At 41.8% G+C, this 19,687-nt stretch overlaps 1 protein-coding gene across 1 annotated transcript in view; it reads right to left on the minus strand.

Annotated features, from left to right (window-relative positions):
• Positions 1-19,687, minus strand: part of TIAM1 (T cell lymphoma invasion and metastasis 1) — a 122,744-nt gene that overhangs the window by 2,248 nt on the left and 100,809 nt on the right. The window contains exons 15-25 of the mRNA XM_030469015.1: positions 12,254-12,433; positions 11,753-11,821; positions 11,306-11,431; positions 9,572-9,680; positions 7,243-7,422; positions 7,005-7,123; positions 5,176-5,284; positions 3,379-3,437; positions 2,369-2,471; positions 1,600-1,687; positions 592-764 (exon numbers count right to left, since the gene is read on the minus strand). Coding sequence (XP_030324875.1) covers positions 592-764; positions 1,600-1,687; positions 2,369-2,471; positions 3,379-3,437; positions 5,176-5,284; positions 7,005-7,123; positions 7,243-7,422; positions 9,572-9,680; positions 11,306-11,431; positions 11,753-11,821; positions 12,254-12,433 — 1,315 coding nt within the window. The remainder of the gene's footprint in view (positions 1-591; positions 765-1,599; positions 1,688-2,368; positions 2,472-3,378; positions 3,438-5,175; positions 5,285-7,004; positions 7,124-7,242; positions 7,423-9,571; positions 9,681-11,305; positions 11,432-11,752; positions 11,822-12,253; positions 12,434-19,687) is intronic.

Here is a 19,687-nt window from a genome sequence, read left to right on the forward strand (position 1 = left end):
TGGAATTTTCTCATTGCTTTTGCCTGAAGTCAACTGAAAGGGAAAATCCATGGTTTAGGACAGGCCACTACAAAAAATAGTAGTATCAAGTCATGCCTCTCAAAATGTGAGAAGTAGAAGCTCTTGCCCTTTAGCAATAGAGCTGAAAAGGCTAAGAAGGAGGACATATAAAGCTATCTCTTCAAACCAAGCTACTCACTCAGGGGAGCCAATTTTTCTTGTGCATTTTGGTTTAAAAGTGCTAGAGTTAGCTCAAAATTCTGTACATGCTTTTAAGAAATAGTCAGTGGGTTTCTGCTTTGTTCAGCCGAAACCTATTTCCAGGTTAAAGTGCACAGCCAATCGGTATTGACAGGAATCCCATCTCTCCCTTCCATGCCAGAGGGACTGCTCTGAAGCTAAGCCTTGATTGCAAAGCAAGCTAAATAGAAGCAATTTAAGGCTCTCAAGAAGGTGAAGCATGGAAAACCAGCAGTTTTTACATACACAGGAAAGAAGGTTAATCCTATTATACAAGTAACAGACACCACCACATGTCCTACAACGGTGCTGGGGTTACTGGGATCTTGAAAGTCTGTAGCCCTACAGTACCTGCCCTGTTCATGGCTGGCCTTGCACCTTTTAGAGCACACAATCTTTTTCCACCAAAAGGAACATATTGCTGGGATGAGGGCAAACTTTCAGTTTTAAGAAGCTGCCTTCTGTGTTTATCCCGCAGAATCGAGTGCACTGCCTTCAGAAAGTCCTTCCTGTGTTCTGGTGAACTGAAAAATAGGCAAGAATACAAAAGACAGTGTTATCTTTTGGGAACTGCTAAAAACCTGCAGTAAATGAGATAAACAATGACCAGTTCTGTAATTTCAGACAGCACAAACTGACTGACACACACTTCACCCAGAGAAGATTCAATTTAATACAATATTTTCAAAGCAAATCTAAACCTATAATCATTCCAATAAAACATTTAGCCTTTCAACACTCTTGAGGCTTCCTTCTCCTTCAATACCAACCACACAGTTCACTTTGTCTAATAAACATCAAGCTGACCTGTGGTGGCTAATTAAATCTCAGTTTGTCTCCTGTAAACACACACCAAAGAGAAGTCCCTGCAACTCTCTACTACCTAGTAGTAGGAATTGCCTTGGTATCAGCTCCATTAGACCTTGGTGAACTTCTGTACCAAGTTCTTATTTGAACTCTAGAACACATCAGGGCAAACACCTCAATGAAGATGAACGAGGTTTACACCAGGAAAGGGCAATTAAGAGTGGATGTTGGAATTGGTGGCAATAAAAAGTACCCATCTGAACAAGACACATGAGCAGCTTCCTGACAAAGACCCAATGCTGAAGTTTAGTTGGATATAAATTTGTGAAAGGGTAATTTTAATAATTATATTCTCATAAAGGTGCAGATCTGATCAAATACATGCCTTTATTTTAATATAGTTCAGCAAATTCAGCCTGTCAGAAGTAAGGTTTTAACGCTCTCTCCCCAACCTTGCCCTAATGCCTGTTCCCAGATTGCCTTGCAGGAGAGACATAGGCAAGCTGGGATCCAGAGATGCAGCTGCCATTGAAAATACAGAAATGCACTTACCTACAGCAAAGGTGAAACGTTCTTTCTGGCCTGCCTTCAGACTCAGATTTAACATGGACAATCTCACATACAGAATTGGTCTCTGCATCTAAAGTGAAAAGCAAGCAGAACTTCATTTAGCAGTTTCTCATATTTAACTTCAGTTAAGAGTATTTATCACATAACCCTGAAGAAATTATATAAAACCATCCAGGACAACAGACAATACACTGCAACTATTAACTGATAGCTGAAAGGCAGCAGTGGACAAGTGACTAAGGAAACAGCAGACTCTAAAACTTGCCAGAATCTCTTAGTGCACTCACTCAGTCCCATAAAAATATGAAAAAAACCCCCATCCAACTCAGCTTTTCAGGTATTCCATGGGGTACTGTCACAGCTGCTTCCTATGTTCCTATGAATACATTTAGCACTAAGGCTTCACATTCACGTCAACCACAAGAATAAAAATTCACTAGCTCTGTCGTCTCACAGCTGCAAGATTGCCTTCTAGTCTCCAGAAGAGGAGCAGAGTGAACCACAGTCAGCAAAACCTCTGTTTTTCAGAACCCTGCCTGGCTTCAGAAAAGTCCTAACAAGCTTGAGATACACAACAGGAACTCCTGCCCCTTCATCTCTCCCTGAGGCTATTATGGATGTTGAGGTTGTGGGCTCCTTTTTCAGGCCCCAGAAACTGGGTACCCATATACTAAAGGACAAACATTGGTCAGTGAGCACTCCCAGAGCAAGCATGAAGAACCCAGATGAATTCATGCAGTGGGAACATTACCTGCACTTGCCAAGGCTCGGACCTGCAGTGCCTCTAAAGGTATCATGTGGCGAAAGCGGAACGGATCCCAGTCGTCATAAATTGAAGCTCTATGTGATCCTCCCTGGAAGAATTCCAAAATACCATTAGGAAATGAGACACCTTGGGACAGTAAAACACACACACATCTCCTGTGCTTTGCACTGAGAATGCACAGCTAGAGACCTATGGCAATTCTTAGTTCCTCACTACACCTCAGTCACTGAAGAGCCTCTCTGTGAAGACCTTGCTAAAACCTAGCAGCTCTTATCAATGCCTCCAGAAGTCATTGGAGACCAACTCCACATTCACCCCTCCCAGTGCATAGACACTCACAAAACATGCTTGAGTCATGCCAAAGTTACCTTGTGGCCAGTTGGTTTCAATTATGCAAGCCCTTCAAATCACACTTTGGTTTATGACACACATCAGAATCAAAAAGTTTTCTGCAGTACTATAAGCTGTCTTCACTATGTGAAGCATGTGTTTTACTGTCAAGCTCAGCTTTAATTTTTTATCTCAAATTCCAGTAGGATCCCGTGATACAGACTGTATGCACACCTAATTCAGCTGAGAGCAACCAGCACTTGCTCAATGGCATGAAACAGCCAGACCTGAAGTGAGGGCATTGTGTTTCACTCAGAAATTGACAGAAATCCACTTGCATGTGTGATTCATATACACCAACCAAAGCAAGAGACATTCAAGGTGACACCTTACTTAGTGAAAATCCATCCATGGAATGGATGTGGCGGGCCACAGGAATGATTAGTCCAGTAGAGAGCAAAGGATAAACTAAATGAATGCTTGCAGAGCACTGCACCCAAGCTGTGCAGAAGGCCATTCAGCATTACCCAAAACCTCAGTTGTGTGGCAGAGAACAAGAAGCATATATGCAAAAGCACAGTGTTGCCACAGTTTTATAAAAAGCAAATCTTGATAGGAGCATCACAACTGCACACAATATCACCAAAATAGTGCATACAACTTACAAGTTTCTTCTTCTGTTTGGAACCATCCTTGTATACAAGGACCACAGCAGTTTTGAACACTAGAGAAAGAAACAAAAGTCATGTTGTCAGTAAGGCTAGGAAAAGGTCTCCTGTAGAGAAGATAAACCAGGTGCCTCGAGTTGCCAGTGAGTGGGTGTGAGTCCACCTGTGCCTGATTAGGACAGGCCCCTATTGGGCATGAGCAAGACCAGGGGGCCAATAAAGGTGGGACACACACCCACAGAGCAGAGCTCACTCTCGTGCGAGGCAATGGAGAGGTCAACAGCTTGTTGAGCCTCAGGAGCAAGAAAGGCTCCTCCCGCTACAGTCTCCTCTATGCCCGAGCACACAGAACTTTTAGCTCCTCAGACAACCCTCACCTGAGTCAGGGAGGGAAGGCAGGAGAGTAAACCTACCAGTGCTCTTGAATACTCTTCCCCAGAAAAACAGCTTCAAGAGCATTTGCCACACAGAACTAGGTTACTTCAAAGTCACCTGATGCTTAAAGAGTTTAAGTTACCAGTTACTGGAACAATCATTTGAGTAACTACAGATCTATGTAAAAATGTATAAAAATCCCCCTGGATAATTTCACCTCAGACCAGTGAGCAGCATCCAGGTATATGCAGTCAGCAGAGGAAACTGCACCTGGGCAGAATTTTAACCCATCCCAGGTGGGACAGTGGCCTATGCTGAATTAAACAAAGCACCACTGGCAGGCAGAGGTGTTTTCTGGTTCCACTTTCGCCACATAACATCTACATGGAGCTGGAATTTGTCTCTCAGGACTCGAGCTCTCCTTGCGATCTCCTCCTTCAGGCCTCAAACATACCCTATTTTTTTTTTTCAAAATGAATTGCATGGACACTTCATTTTGGGCATTTTATGAAACCAATTTAAAGATTTTTGGAGTAATTAAGAGTTGCTGCACATTCCTAGCAGCTTTCATGAGACCACTCAGCTTCAGGATATGACCAGGTACCTTCCCCACAGGAATGCTGTCAGATTTTATAGGCTCTTCCAGAACAAAGATGAAAGAGTCTTGATTCATTATCTATTTAGTATAAAACAAAACTAAAAATCACTGGCTTCCTAAGCAGCATAAATTTTTGGAAACTACATGGAAAATGCCTGTTGAATGTAAATGAATTTAGGAACAAATAAAGGAAAATTAGCATGCTCTGAATTGCTCGATATAATTTTAAAAGTAAAAGAAATGTTATTAGCCAGTATAAGCAATCATGTACCTTTCCAAGGGACCATACTTCAAGGCAGTGGAAAGACCTTGAGATGTATGCCAAAAGCAGTTTCAATTTCTGGTTTGGCCACCCAAGACAGACTACTGAGAGGGAAACAGATCACTCCATAGCAGCTCACTGGGAATCCTGGCTTAATTTATAAGCAATTTTTAAAGCTTGCATATACAAGCTTTTTCTGGCAAAAGGCACGGAGAAGAAAAGCAAAGCCTCTACAAGCCCCTCAACCCCATTCTACAGATTGTGAAGTAAAGTTATTTGACTACTGAACTATGTTTTCAGAGACAATTACCTTTCTATATAGCTCTCCGTTTGTAGCTTGTATGTAGGTTTAAGAAACTCTTGCACTATTACACCAGTCATTTCCAAATTCTTCACCAGATTTAGATAACAGAGAACAAAATCTGACCATTGCAGCAAAGAGGCAACTACAGTTTTAAGTTCAGCCAACCTTGCAGAAGGCAATGTTCAACTACCTTCAGCAAATAACTGCTAAGACACAGTTGACAGTCCTTCAGGCATTCAAAATAAAATTACAAACCAAATGCTGCCAGCTCAGGTTCCTTCTTCCATTTCCCCAGTGAAGCAGGAGGATTAAGCCATATCACTGTATTATGCAAGAGCAAGTCCCCCATCGAAAGGTCTGCAACCTGCCAATACAAACACGTGCACAAAGACACAATGTGTAATCAATTCTAGAAAGCTTATTTGAATTTTCAGTTCAAGAAAGCTTGCTCACAGTTTATTCTTACACAAGCAAACAAACAAACAAAGAAAAAAAAAACAGACAAACTTTTGGAATATTTCATCAGACAACTGCAACAAATGCATGTACCACTTGGCAAGCATAAATTAGGATAAGTTGAATTATAAGGCCGGGTCTTATAATTTGGTGGGAAGACAGGGCAATAAACAGATGTTTTCCTTGCATGTTCTCTCTACCAGTTTCTTTCAATTGTGTTTCAACATTTAAGCATAGCCCCCATCACCTACATGCAGTTTGGGGTAAAGTTTAGAGACCACATCATGTGAAGTGGTCAAAGCACTTGCTCCCCGTTATTGCTGTGGCTCTTGATTTTGCCAAAAGCCTCATCTCTGGAAACCACACTGCTGGAAGTGAACTAATAAAGAAGTTCATGACAGCTGTTGGGAGACACCTACTAATATTGCAGCCATCAGATCTTTCACTTTGACTTACAGTCTCTCAGAGTGACAAACTGATTACTGTTCCCAGTCTAGGGGCCACTCCTTCACCCTCCTCTCAGTGAAGTCTGACTTTTGCCAACTGATAACATGGATACCATCAGAACCAAGACCTGAGGTCTTCCCAACAACAAGAGGAAGACTAGGATAGGTCTTTACAATCTCCTCTCCCAGATTAACACAAATCACAACTGCTCTCTTAACAGATGCTAAGAGACTTAACAGACTGCTCTCTATGCCACTGCTTGCCAGCACCAGCCCTATTTTCTGCCCTCCACCCACCATCAGATCTTCCCTCCCCACTGCTGCTATCCAGGTCTCACACCCAAAGCTTCCTTAACACTACTCAATCCCAGACCACCTTTGCCTTGTAGCTCAACGCCTCTTATGTTTTTTCATCCTAGGTGTTGGCAAAACCCCATTACCTTTACTTCATTTGGTCATGTCTCTCTCTCCAGACTTGACCCACATCACTGCTCAAACTGGCCCTTTAGTGTGTCTCTACCACATCCTTTCGGTGCCCATGCCTCCCTTACTGCACACCACTCTCTGTCACTGGACTCCAATACTGGACTGCAGATGTACTTCTAAATGGTAAGAACAGGGTCCAGATCTTCATCTGGAACATCAAGATGCCATCTACAGGTTTCTGAGATGGTCAGCCAGGACTGAGACATACTGGGTCTTCAAATATTTGTGTATGCACCATGAGACATACAGACCAAGGTTCTGTCATATATCAAGCCCATTTACACACTTTCTACATGAGAAACCACAGTCTCACACATCACACCTCAGATTATGATCTATTTATAGTGATGAAAGAGTTAAGTAGACACTTGCCTCAGCATCCCAGTCCACTCAGACTGGTAGGGTAAGATTATCTATGGGGAGCAAGGAGAGACAAGCTGTGGACCTCAGAAATAGTGAGCTGCAGGCTGGGATGCGATTTTGATCCAAGAACAACACTAGAAGGAAAATGAACCCACTACCCACTCACTGGACCTTACACAGGAAAGCATTTTTTGAATTTGATAGGGATTTACCTCTCAGCACCAGGATCTGCTTAAATGACACAGCACAAAAGGTACATATTTTACACAAGTTAACATTCTCACTATAGGTGTCAAAATAAGAGCCTTTTTCTCTTCATTTTGGTCACGTTACCTCTTTTTTCTCCCCTGTTTGTTCTGCTATTAGTTGGTCAAACACTGCTCCATATTCTTCATGGATTTTCTGCATTTCATTGATGTGGCTAGCAACTTTGTTCATTGTTTTTATGGCCACTAGAAGAAAGAGAGGGGTAGAGACAAAAGGTATTTTTAAGCCTCTGAGAGGAAGGGGGAGGAAGAGGGTTCCAGATCAGAGGTAAAACAGGGAAGAGCAACATAGGTTAGCTCCTTACCATCGAGGTGATAATGTTCTTCACTGTCTACATCAGTCAGAGCAAAGAGCTCCTTCAGCAGGAGAGGGTATTTCAGTATCCGCTGGATGGGTTTGATGAGGTAAGACTCCAGTGTGGAGGAGTGCTGCCGGCGGGGATTCTGAGCATCCAGAAATGCCTTGAAAGCAGTGTCTGTCTTGGCTGGAAGATGAAAATGAAGCAACTGGATGAATCAAAGCTTGTAAAAGCTGTCCTGATAAAGTGACTTTTCCAGCTTTAAATTAATTTATCCAGAGATATTTTGCAAGGAAGTGCAGATTTATCGGTCCTCAGTTTTATGCGCTTTAGGATTTGAGTTACTTGATAATTTAGTATCAGGCACCCACCTACTGTACCAATACATGGAGCTTTTACTGTCACTATCCACAGTATTTCTGACATTGCAACTATTTTAGAGCAGCATACATTGTTTTAATCATGTTTCCTCTAAGAAAAGGCTCCGTTTGGGTACTTGTAAGGAGTCACTACTTGTGAGCCTGGTCTGACCAGCCAGACCTGTAACAATGGTGAGTCTGGTTATTGTTACCTCATTTAACCTTAAAATGCAGAAAACTTTAGGCAGTACACCATATTTTGGGAGCACAGACAGACTGGACACCTGATTGCTGTTCTCTTTTCCACCTGACTGCTACTGAACTTTTTCTCTGTTGCTCCCTCTACTAGAACATAAATTTGACATAAATTTGAGGGAACTATCAAGAAGGTGGCATTTTTAGAAATACAAGTTATTCAGTGCAGGAACAATTCCACACAATTGCTTTTAAGGCTGAGTGGTTTTTGCAGTCACCTGCTTTCAATAAAGCAACTTCAGTTTCAGCTTCAGTTTCAAATCCATAAGCCACCTGCACCATGGCTGAGGGCACCAAGTTACACTTTAAATACTCTCCCAAGCTTTTCAAGAGGTTTATCTCTAAAATAAAATTTAACTTCTGTTTGCAATACTTCAGGCACAACCATTTCTCATTTATAAATTGAGTCAGCAATGAAAAACAGAACAACCAGATCCAGCTAGTCTATAGCCTTAACATAAAGGTCTAACAAAAAAAAGCCAAAAGAATCCATGGATGTGACTAGCAACAAATAATTTATTCTCATATTCCACAAAGCTGCCAAGTATTCTTTGCAGCATGGTAAATAAGCAGAAATGGGAAGAACACAAAAAAGTGCACAGACAAAAAAATACAAAACAACAAACCAAAACCCCCCCCAAAAAAACAGACAAACAAACCACAACACCAAAAACCAACCAACCAAAAAAAACACCCCACCAAAGAAATAAATAATAAAAAACAAAAAATAACCCAAAACAAACCAAACAACAACAACAAAAAAAAAAGCCACCCAAAACTTTTGTCAGGCATCCAGATGTTCTTTGAAAAACTGTTCTTTGAAAAAGAACATCTCCTCCCTAATGGCAGTGCTTCCACAAATGGAACTATTCACTTCTTTACCATATTGGCCAAAAAGAAACTGCATGAAGCACTGCTAACTGCAAGACATTAAGACTTTCACAGGGTAAAAAAACATCAATACAAGGAGGCCCATGAGCATTTATAAACCAGACTACAGTACATTTATCTTCATCTCAGCAAATCAAACTCTATTTGGAGTTCCTACAGGGAAGAGTCTCAGACAAACTGGAATAAAGGGAAGAGGAGGAAGAGTGGGAGAGAGTGGTGAACTTAAAATAGCTTCCATAAAAGAAACATTCCATTCTCCTAAGTCGATCCTTTCCTAGTGGCTTTCAGTGTTCAACCACATTGGCTGGCGCTTAAGTGGGAGTGCCACTAGCAAGGATTCACAGCACAAATTCTAGGAGAATCCAAAGGTCATTACAAGCTTCACCACTCCTGGTTCCAAAGTACACAGTGATCCATTAGCACATGCCACAGAGCCCACTTATGAAACGTTTCCACTTCCTACAGGAGTGAAAAGAAACTGAGCAGGTCAAGGGAAAATAAATTAATTGTGGGGGTAAAAAAACCACATGCAAGGTTAATGACTTTGTAATTAGCTGCTCGGGTATCGTTACTTTGATGGCGGTCCAAGAACACCCATGGCACAGAGCTCTGTGAGTCTTTCAGGCCAGGTGCCAGGTGTAGTTCCCTACTGCAAAGGTTCCTGGAGAGAAACCAGGTGTCCCATTCCCCCACCACAATTTGCCCTGCATACTTTGGGGTGCAGTGGCCACCTCTTGTAATCCACAAAGACAATCTATGCCAGCCCAACCAGTGCATTACTGTAATACCCCTGCATGCCCAGGTCTGTTTGTCCAGCACATGGCTCTTACCTTTCACCAGTACTTTGGGGACTTTTGTGTGGCTGGCACAGAAGGCACTGTACAGCTTGAACCGGTCAGCGTAGTAGAGAAAGGATCCACCCAGGGAAAACAACACTTTCTAGGATCAAAATTAAATAAATACATAAAGCTTTAGAGGAAAAGTACACCAAATTCAGTTATTTTCCCTTCTGTCAGGTCCTGAAGTTTCTGTTTAGCTTTTGGAGGACAGGATACTGCATTTTTAGAGTGCCTGACACATAGCAAGAAAGAGGCCCAGCCTTGGTGTCTGGCTCCAGGCTATGTGATTAACATCATTAGCCAAGTTCCAGTTCAGATGACCTGGTGGCACCACTGACTACACAGGGAATTAGGTTCACAGCTCCAGAGCTGTATTTGAATGCCTGAGCTTAAAACCTCATTGATCTAAGTCCTGGGAAGGACTAGATGTATCTGACTTTGTAATGGATCAAGACACTAAGGAGCTGCAGGCAAGACTATTTATTATTCCTCTGCACAAAGATACCAAGGTCTTCACTCTCTTGTGGATCAGTTTAACATAATCTTCCTCTAAGATGTCTATGCCACTGACAAGCATTTGCCCCACTACCCACTTAGGAAAAAGACCATGTGGGTTTGGGGGCTGAGATAACACCAAGGCAGCTTGCTTACAGTCAGCAGAGGAAAGGAAACTGCAGAACTGAAACCACGAAGCCCTGATGTCCCATTTTGCATCCTGCTTTCAGATTAAACCCATGAACTAAACTGAACCAAATCAGAACTAAAAGTAAAGTTTCTACACTTCTCTTAAAGCTCAGAGCACACAGTGGTCACAGAGGCTTCCTCCACTTAAAAAAAAAAAAAAAAAAAAAAAAAGTGCCTCTGCTGTCTGTCAAGGACACATTTCCTACAAAGCCGAAGCTGTATTCTAATTACACAAGGGCATTGTTCATGATTGCTTCTGATTCTAAACAAGTACCTGATGGCAAGGCCACACATGAACAAAAATTCTCTCAGTAGCTCTTCTAGGACTGTATGTTAGCTGAAGAGCAATCCCAGTGGAATTATTATTATTCATAAAGACACCCTGCCCTTTCCTAGGATGAGTGCTCAAAGCAAGAGTAAAATTCCCCAAAGGAAAAAAACCTTGCACTAGTTCCTTGCCATATCCAGCACCTGACTGCAGTAGAAATAAAGCAAAGCATCTGTTTCCACATTTTTCTTTTCTTCTAATGATGTTTAGGTATCTGTACTTTACATGTCTACCTTTAATGCACACCTGTTGATAGCAAGAAGTATTTGCCATATTATTCCACTGTGCATAAAAACCCCAAATACAGAATACAACTAGATGATCTTTAAGATTCCTTCCAACCCTAGCTATTCTATGATTATATGATTTACAGTTCTGATCTGTAGACCTACTGGGCTTCTGAGCCAGACTTGTCAGAATGAAGATTTTATGTGACTTTCCATTTCTAGCATTACCTTACAGCCTGAGACAAGAAATTTGGCAGAAGGACAAGAACAGCATCTAAAAGCACATGGTGTTACAGATTTCTAGTAGTCTATACGGTTAAATGTAGCATAAATTACCACTGTAGCAGGATGTTTGTTAAACATTACTGGCTAAAAATGAATCTCAAGTCTAAGCAGATGTAGGTTTTTACATGAACAGTGACAGCAGTCAGACAAAGACAATGAAGAGTGTTAAAGGACTACTCAGAATGTAAACAATGAAATTACCTTAAATTGTTCAACTTTTTCAAGCTTTTCCAGGTCTGGAACCAGCCTTACTCCATCTTCAAGAGTTTTCAAGAACTCCACCTGGAATGCTACCATTTCAGTCAGATTCCCAAAGAGAACATCCAACTAATTAAAGAGGGGAAAAAAAAAAAAAAAAAAAAAAAGGCAAGATGCTGAAAAATATCACTTTGCACCTAAATCACATTTTCTAGAACTTAAGTCATTCTCAGTCTGGCTGTACAACCACTGTCCTGTCAGGGAATAAAAAATAACAAACTACAGACTGTACATTATTGAGCATTACCTTTATATTCTACTCAACCCATTTTTTTAAAATAAATGGAATTCAAAATTTCTCCACAGCCCTTGCTCAGACAAGGGGCATGGGCAGAGTGGAGGGGTGTGCTTAAGCTATCCAGCAGAAAAGATAAGTAACAGTTAACATACCTCATCTGGTGTCAGGAACGTTTCTTTTTGCAGAGGCTTCAGGTATCTCTCCATTAGACAATTTAAGTCCTAAAAATTCAGAATATGATTTTCATGTTGGTTCCTCAAACTGACTCTAAATATTTATTAAAGTGGCAAAGATCATTTTTTATCCAGTCTATTAACTTTTCCCTTTCGTCCATGAAACAAAATAGTTGGATTTCACAGAATTTAAGAACGTAAAAGGAAACATTTACACTTAATTACTGGATCACAATAAGAAGTATTCCTCTGTTCACCAGCTAAGTAATTTCAAAATCACAGCATAAGAAATTTACAAAGCCTACTTATTTCAGAGGTTTAAAAGTTAACAGTCTAGGGGGAGACTGTAAAATTGAATGCAAGTCCACTAAGAGATATATGCACAAAACATAAATGGAAGTACAGGAGAAGAAACTAACAAAATTTTCCAGAAGGAGAAGAAATAATAGTAGACTGAAAGAACAGCTGTAGAGCCCTTACTTTGACGTAGGTGCGCTCTGTCTCCAGGAGTTCACAGATAACCTTCCGCAGCTTATCTGCATCCGTGAGTTGCCTCATGGTGGCCAGCTGAGGTCCTGTGAATTCCTGAGGATGAGCACTTGAATCAGAAGGGTTCATTTCATGCAGACTGCGACAGAAAGCAGCGACCTGCTCTGTACTCTTTAAAAAGAAGGAAGAGGAAAGACCAGAGGTAATATTTCAAGAAGAAGGCCGTAGGAATGATAGAGCTGAAAAACCTTTGCAGTTCTGCAGTTGCAGCTTAGGGTGTTTTTAACCAGCACCAGAGTCCAGAAGTGCATACATCATTTCGTATATCTGTCTCTCCTGTTTTACAGTGACTGGGGATAAGGGGGGGAAAAAATAAAAAAGAGTTGCACATTTCAAGTTAATTGAAATACTTTTTCAATAAAATTCCTGGTTTCAGATAAGCATGAACTTTAATTAAAATAGGCTCCTCCAGCACTTAAGATTGAAAAAGAAACAAAAAAAAAGGCCCAGGAATTGGGGACGAAAAATGACTGTAAAAGCAAAACACACACACCAGCCCTCTGCCAGTTCCCTAATTTAGTTTGCAACAGTCCTGTGAATAGCTGTGTTAGCACAGCCAAGAAGACAACAGGGAGACCGAACCTGTTTAAGCTGTTTTTCAGGGAAGCAGAACCATCTGGGGAACCAAAGCTTCTCATCACTTCAAAGGCAAGCTCTTTGGGAAAGAAGCTATGTATCTGTTCTGTGTCAGGAAACATGCCTTGCAGGGTGAATTTCTTCCATGTAAGTCAAGTTTTTCAGAGCTGCTACATCTAGCTGGTTTCTTCAATGTTTAATCAGCTGTATATATATAAAAATAGTTATCCTCTTTTCACCCCTTCTTCTTAGATCATCTGTTTGCATCTTTTAAAAGTTTGGAGCAGGTATAGTCTCTGGTGTCAGTGACAACAGCCCCAGGCTTCTAGGGCTGCTAAAGCTGCAGTGTGCCCTGCCTCTATCCCTCACAAAGACCTGGAGGGGACATAGGAGGGAAAAGAGCTGCTGTACTTGATCACACCTTCCTAACCTTCTGCATCTGATCCTGCCATGGTATCTTAATCCAGATTTAGTGATTTCCCAATGCTGCTTCTTATAACCCTCCAGTTCATATTAAAACAATTGACCCCGAATTAGCCTGTTCAAACAGAGAATATGCAGAGAGGAGGAGGAAAAATAATAAAAAGAAAAAAAAAAAAAAGCACGTTAACACCTTGCACTTCAGAGACAGAGATCTGCCTCCTGGAAAATCACTTCACTCCCACCAGACAGTAGGAACAACCTCATCCACAACCTGCACTACCCCACACATATGTGATGACCCAGTACTGAAAAATGTCCACATTTTTTAAAGCTATGCAGTCTGCTCACACATAGCTATTTTCCCCTCTTAGTGAGTGTACCTGCAATACCATGAAGCCTAAGACGACCATTAACCATGGTAGTGACAAGTAAAGGATTTCTTGCTATAATACAATTGCTCTCCTTAAGAGTATCTTATGGCTATAAATGCTCACCTGAGTGTACCACTACAAGGCATGTTAGTAAGGATGCTTATTATGCAAGGGGTGAATTTCTTCAGGACACAAATGTTAGCAACAAGCTAATTGTAACTGGTCATCGGACACAATTTATTACAGGAAAAATATTTATCTTTAGTATCTGAGGCTTAACTCAGATGAGAAAGAAAGGAAAAATGTACATTGAGGTCAGGAAGGATAGTCTAATCAGTTCATTTCCAACTAATCCAGCTCCTGGTAATGGCAAGTGCCACTAAGAGTTAAGATATTAAGTCAAAGTAACTGCTTTTATTTCTCAGCAAGGCTCCACCTATACTTGCTGTATTTTAAGTATAAATCACACCCAAGCTTTTATGTTTAGTTTGCATTAGATTTAAACAAGTGTGATCTTGATCCCAACAGCCCCAAGACCAAAAATCTGCAGTAGGCAGAAGCCTGGCTTCAGCACAAGGCAAAAAACCTGCCCAAGTTACCTGTTCTGCTGGAAAGAGACAAATTAATGTATGTTAATCTGAGCCTGCAGAGACCCAGGATTTGCAGGGTTTTGATCAGAAATGTTTAGCTATGTAAAGACACATCACACATTTCATTCTTGTGAAAGAATATCAGAGGAAGACACATCGAGTGACATTTATTTTTTTAAGAGCCAAATGTACAAATAAAAATAGCTACAGCCTATAAAACGACATGGAATCAAACTCCAAAAATAAAACAAGTGTTTTAAACAGTTTTTGCTTGATGCTTCTCAGACAGCTCACCATCCTGTGCATGTGCTTGCAGTAAGTCGCATAGAAAAATGGGTCACCAGAAAAAGAGAGCAAAAATCCACTTACTCCATAAAACACCTGCTAAAAACTAACAAGAACTTGAAAATAGGGTAAGTGTCATGAAGGCATGCTGCCTGCCCCAGAAGGAATAGTTACATCCATTATGCCAAAAAGGAAGCGCAGAGACTTTTAAAAGCCTTATGTCCACTTGTGCACTTAATAAACCACTCACTGACTTCAGCCATGCCCAGCTCCTGAGAGCAGCAATGGAGCTCTGCCTTGTCACTGCCCTGCCTCACATCTTTTTATTTATTTCCTAAGCATCACTCACTCAATATTCTACAGACAGAAAAAAAAAGTCTCAAGCACAACAATTATCACAAACCTATTCTCTTGCTTGTTCATTGAACAAATTGTCTTGATCCATTCCCAAATGTAATCCTGTCTACTTTATATTTACTTTTTTTAAAAAATCAATTTCCAGACAGAAAGCAGACCTATAATTGCACCCAGGGAGGTTCTTCAGAACACAGCAATTTTGCTGAAAACTCTCCAACAGTATTAACAAAAGCCTCTCTGTCCCCATTTTCCTTGAGAAAGTGGATGAGGTAGGGAAAGCCTGGAACCGATCCTTTTATCTTCCAGTACCAGCTCTGTTTGCCAGCTGTGACAATTACAGCATAGAACCAGGGTTTCTCTAGGAGAATTACAGCATCACACTTCAAACACAATTCCGTGAGCATTCCCAGCTAGCAACCTTACCTTGCAAGCACATTACCCTCCTCTGCAGGGGGCTCAGCAGAGGAATTAAGCTCACATCCTTCCCATGCAGGAGAACCAAGTCCTTAAACTCATCAAGCTTGTTGATGGTGTCCCCAGTAGGGAGTTTTGGCTGCCTGCTGTACTGTTTTGAAAGCAGAGTGCCACTGTCTCTTGTGGTTACCACATAAAGACATACAGGTGCCTGGGCACCAGGCAGATTGCCCCCTGGAATGACATGCAGCCCCTCTCTTTGCCATGGATAGCAAACTTTAAGCAGTATTGATCACCCAAACAAAAACTCGGGCAAATTGCATCCCTTCACACGTTGCGAGGACTGCTAACAACATCGCAGGATAACAAAAAGCCTCTACAGGGTATATCCTTTACAGCTCAGCCTCAAATTTATGACCTGAAAATTAAAACAGCATGAAAATTCGTTTAACTGCTAATTACTTAGATTAGTCACGTTGCACAGTAGATCTGCTCACCAAATACAGCACACGGTACAGAGAGTCACCGGCTCTGCCAGGGCTTTCATCCTTGAGCTTACGGTTACCTCTCCAAAGAGCCGACATCGCTGGAAAGGCACTAATGCCAGAACTGTCACTCAGCTAGAGGAAAATCCCAGTTCTCCACATATTCAGCTGATCCAAAAAGCTTTCCCACTCCAAACAGATACTCCGTGCTGCCTACTTGGCACACAACACAGAAGACAGCTGCGTTTTAAGAAGGAAGGGCAGGGACCATATTTCTCCAGGCAAAACCTTTCCCCATGTGTCATTTGCCACCGGCCTCGTTTGCTCACCACATGAACTGGAATTAAGAGCCAGGTACCAGTTGAACCTGTGAATGCAATGCTGCTTTTCATAGACTCCTCAAGAGGGAAACTTGAGCAGAGAGGCTGAAATGCAGCAAAGCAGAGGTGAAAGCAGGCGGAGAATATAAATGTCTGTTGCCCGTGGCTGAGCATGAGCCGATTGGCTACAAATGGCACTGCTGAAGAATATTAAACATCTGAAGGGACAGAGGCACAGAATTAAAAGAACTTCAAAAAGCCAGTTATGCTACTGGAGAACCTGCCCCTCAAATCCCCATTTTAATCCCGTCACATCTATTGCAACACATTGGAGGTTTTGAGACTTAATTCTGGTCTTGAATAATGCTGCAGAGAGAGAAGTCGACCTATTTTCTCTGAAAAAATACCTCTAAATGATATAAGCATGTACACACACAGCCCATTACAGCACGCTCCTCCAAGCACAAGTGCTGCAAGGTAATTAGCTTTCATTTCAAGAGGCAGATGTCTTTAATTATGGAGAAATAAGTGTCCTGCAGTATTTTAACTAATGACAGTTTTAAAACCATATTCCCATTTAAATGCAGAGGACCCTTACAGGAAAAAATATGCACGAAGTTGGATCTTAAAAGGCAACACAACACCTATATTAGCCTTTGGTAACCTAGTTTTCAGGGTACTTCCTTTGAACTTCAATTAATTTGACACTATTTAAAAGGTCAAAATAGTCATGTCACCACAGAACCAAGTAACCATTTAAGAAACTACACTGGTATGAAATGTGCCTGTTAAACTGGAGACCGACAGAAAGGCTTCATCCAGCTTTCATAAATAGCCTGAAACTTTAATTCACCTGCTAGATGAAAAGAAGCTTGAAGAGGTGGCAGAAAGCAGGTTTCCCTTTTCCCCCCCCTCTTCTCCCTCCCATCTCTCACCTCCTCTCAGCTCTCACATGAAACAAAGAGAGAAAGGAAAGTCAGAAGCCCACCCCAGAGCAGAAGCAACTGGGAGGCACAACTCAGACCACTGCCAGTTGCACGGCTTAAAGGAAAAAAATTGCAAACAAATTGCATGCAGAAAGTATACGTGCTTGTTGCCATTTACACAGATTTCAATCCAAGAGATGCTGTACCTAAGAAGGATGGTTGACACAGGGAAGACATCATGAAATAGTGGGTGAGTCCAGAGAACAACAGCTATGCCACATCACTGCACTGCCCGTGCCTCAACCCACCTTGGAAATGGGTTTCTAATATTTTATCACCACAGTTCTACAGACATCTTATTTTTGCTCATTATTATAATAATTCCTGGACAATAGTGATGGAGAAGTAAACTCCTTGTTATCAGGTCTCTAAGATATACAGTATATAAAATCTAGAGAAAAGGGAGGAGCCCTCAGAGCTACCGGTGCACCCTCCAAATCCTTCATTACCACTACCAGCTTGGAGGCTTTTGCAGATTAAGAAATAAATGCCCCACTACTAAGGAAACACACACCCACGTGCACACATGCTGGGCTGGGGGGAAGGGAAAGAGACAGCTGGAAGGGAGGAGGAGAAGGGAAGACATATTCAAATACATCCTGTGTTATAGATTCACCTGTCACCTACGGGAGAAAGTTACAGGTAAGTCAGAAGGGACTCAAGCCCAGCTTTTTGGCAGAATTTCACACAGCTTACCTTCATAAAAAGCCTACCCAGCCTGTGCTACAAGAGAGAATGAAGGCGAGCTGTGGCACTGCGTTCCTCTCCTTTTCCCATGAATTATTAACTCTCCCCGAGGATCACTTTGCTGGCTGGAGAGCCGGGCAGTTTCCTCGGAGAAGCTCAGAGCTCTCCTCTTCTGCAGTGCTCTGTGGGCATCAGCAGACCACCAGCATCACGGTGTGAAGTGGTGGTGTTTGCAGGATTAAGCCCTGCCTCAGGATCATGCTATCACAAGGCAGAAGACAACCCAAACGCTATTTTTGGATCTTCAGCTGCTAATTCTGCATCTGCGCTGAAAGAAAGAGAACTCTGCATTTAGCTGGGAGGCTCCAGCATAGTTAACGTGGATTTCCTCTGTTGCCCAGCAGGGAACGGGTAAAAGTGCTCCTGCCCTGTTTTTGCCAGTAAGGGCAGAGAAGAAAAAAAGTCTTCCCCAAAGTCCACCACCCAAGGGAGAATGGAAGCTATGGCAGTAATGGCAATGCAGCGGTTCATACCCCTCCTGCTGCAACGAGGGCAGAATGCTTCACTTTCCACCTACAAAAATAACCAGTGTAAAACAGCACTGAGGACATCAGCTTAATCTTCTGTGCCATAATCCTAGAAGCAAGGAAAGGTGTGGCAGTGGAGGAAAACACCTTTGCTTTTTTTCTTGCTGTATCAGCTGGGTGCTGACTTCCCGTGGAAAAACAGGTTGCAGCTTCCTTACTCCCCAAACAGGTTGTCTTTCACAAGCACACAGAACAGCAAAGGGATTAGGAACACCCCCCATCCGCCCTTCCCCTTCCTCTTCCCCCCCAGTGACTGAGCTTTTTCTTGGTTAGTTGTTTTCATTGTTGTTGTATTTTAAAATTAGCATGTGATTAGCAAGCAATGATATCCTCCCCTACGGGAATTCTCTACAGGGACTGCAAAATAATTCGGGGAGTTCTGTAGCTTTTGTTAGAGAGGAACCACAAAGAAAGCCCACTTAGCACAGAGCCCTTCTTCCTGAACAGGGACAGTGGCATGGTTTGCCAAAATGAGCACACTGTATACATACATTATATGTACAAGTATGCTACCTCTTTGATGGAAGACCATTTCAAGCAGTTTGTCTCATAACAAAGAGAATGTGAAGTAAAATGCCTGAGTCCCCTTTATATCACACAAAACCAGGGAATATTTCTGAATTTTAAATGAAAACACATACTGATGCCAACATTTCATTTGCAGAAAGAGAGATTTTCCTCTTCTTGGAAAGCAAGGCTTGTTAGAGTTACAAGTTACTCTTCCAACATAAGAATATTAACTATGAGAGCTACTAACACACATTTCTCAGTTTAACTCAATCTGCTGAGCCACAAGGCTAATCATGTAATCCTTACACCTTGCTTCAAGAAATTACAGCTCTAAAGATCCAGGAGGCAAGATGCAAAATGGAACCCCACAGCCTGGCACACAGTTCAGAAATAGAAAGCTATGGAAAGCACTGCAAGACAATTTATTCCCCAAGCAGCTATGTATTATGCCCAGAGCTCTTCCAAAGCTTCACTGTTTAACAGAAGAGACTCCAGTCAGAGCATATGAAAATCCACATATTTACAGTTAAAAACCCCAAAGTAACAACAAAGGCTTCAACTTACTCAAGAAGAAATTCTTTGTCCTTACAAGAAAAACTCCTGTAATAAAACCTGGAAACTCTATGAGCAATCACCTCCTCTGTTTGCAAGCTCTGCATATATTCCATGCACAGAAATATTTCTTCTTATCTGACTTCCACTGTCTGGCTAGCAAAGACAAAACTACAGGCTAGCATGACATCAGAGATCAGGAAACAAGAGGCCAGGGTCTTT

Source organism: Calypte anna, chromosome 1, assembly GCF_003957555.1.
Source record: "Calypte anna isolate BGI_N300 chromosome 1, bCalAnn1_v1.p, whole genome shotgun sequence".
NCBI lineage: Eukaryota > Metazoa > Chordata > Aves > Apodiformes > Trochilidae > Calypte > Calypte anna.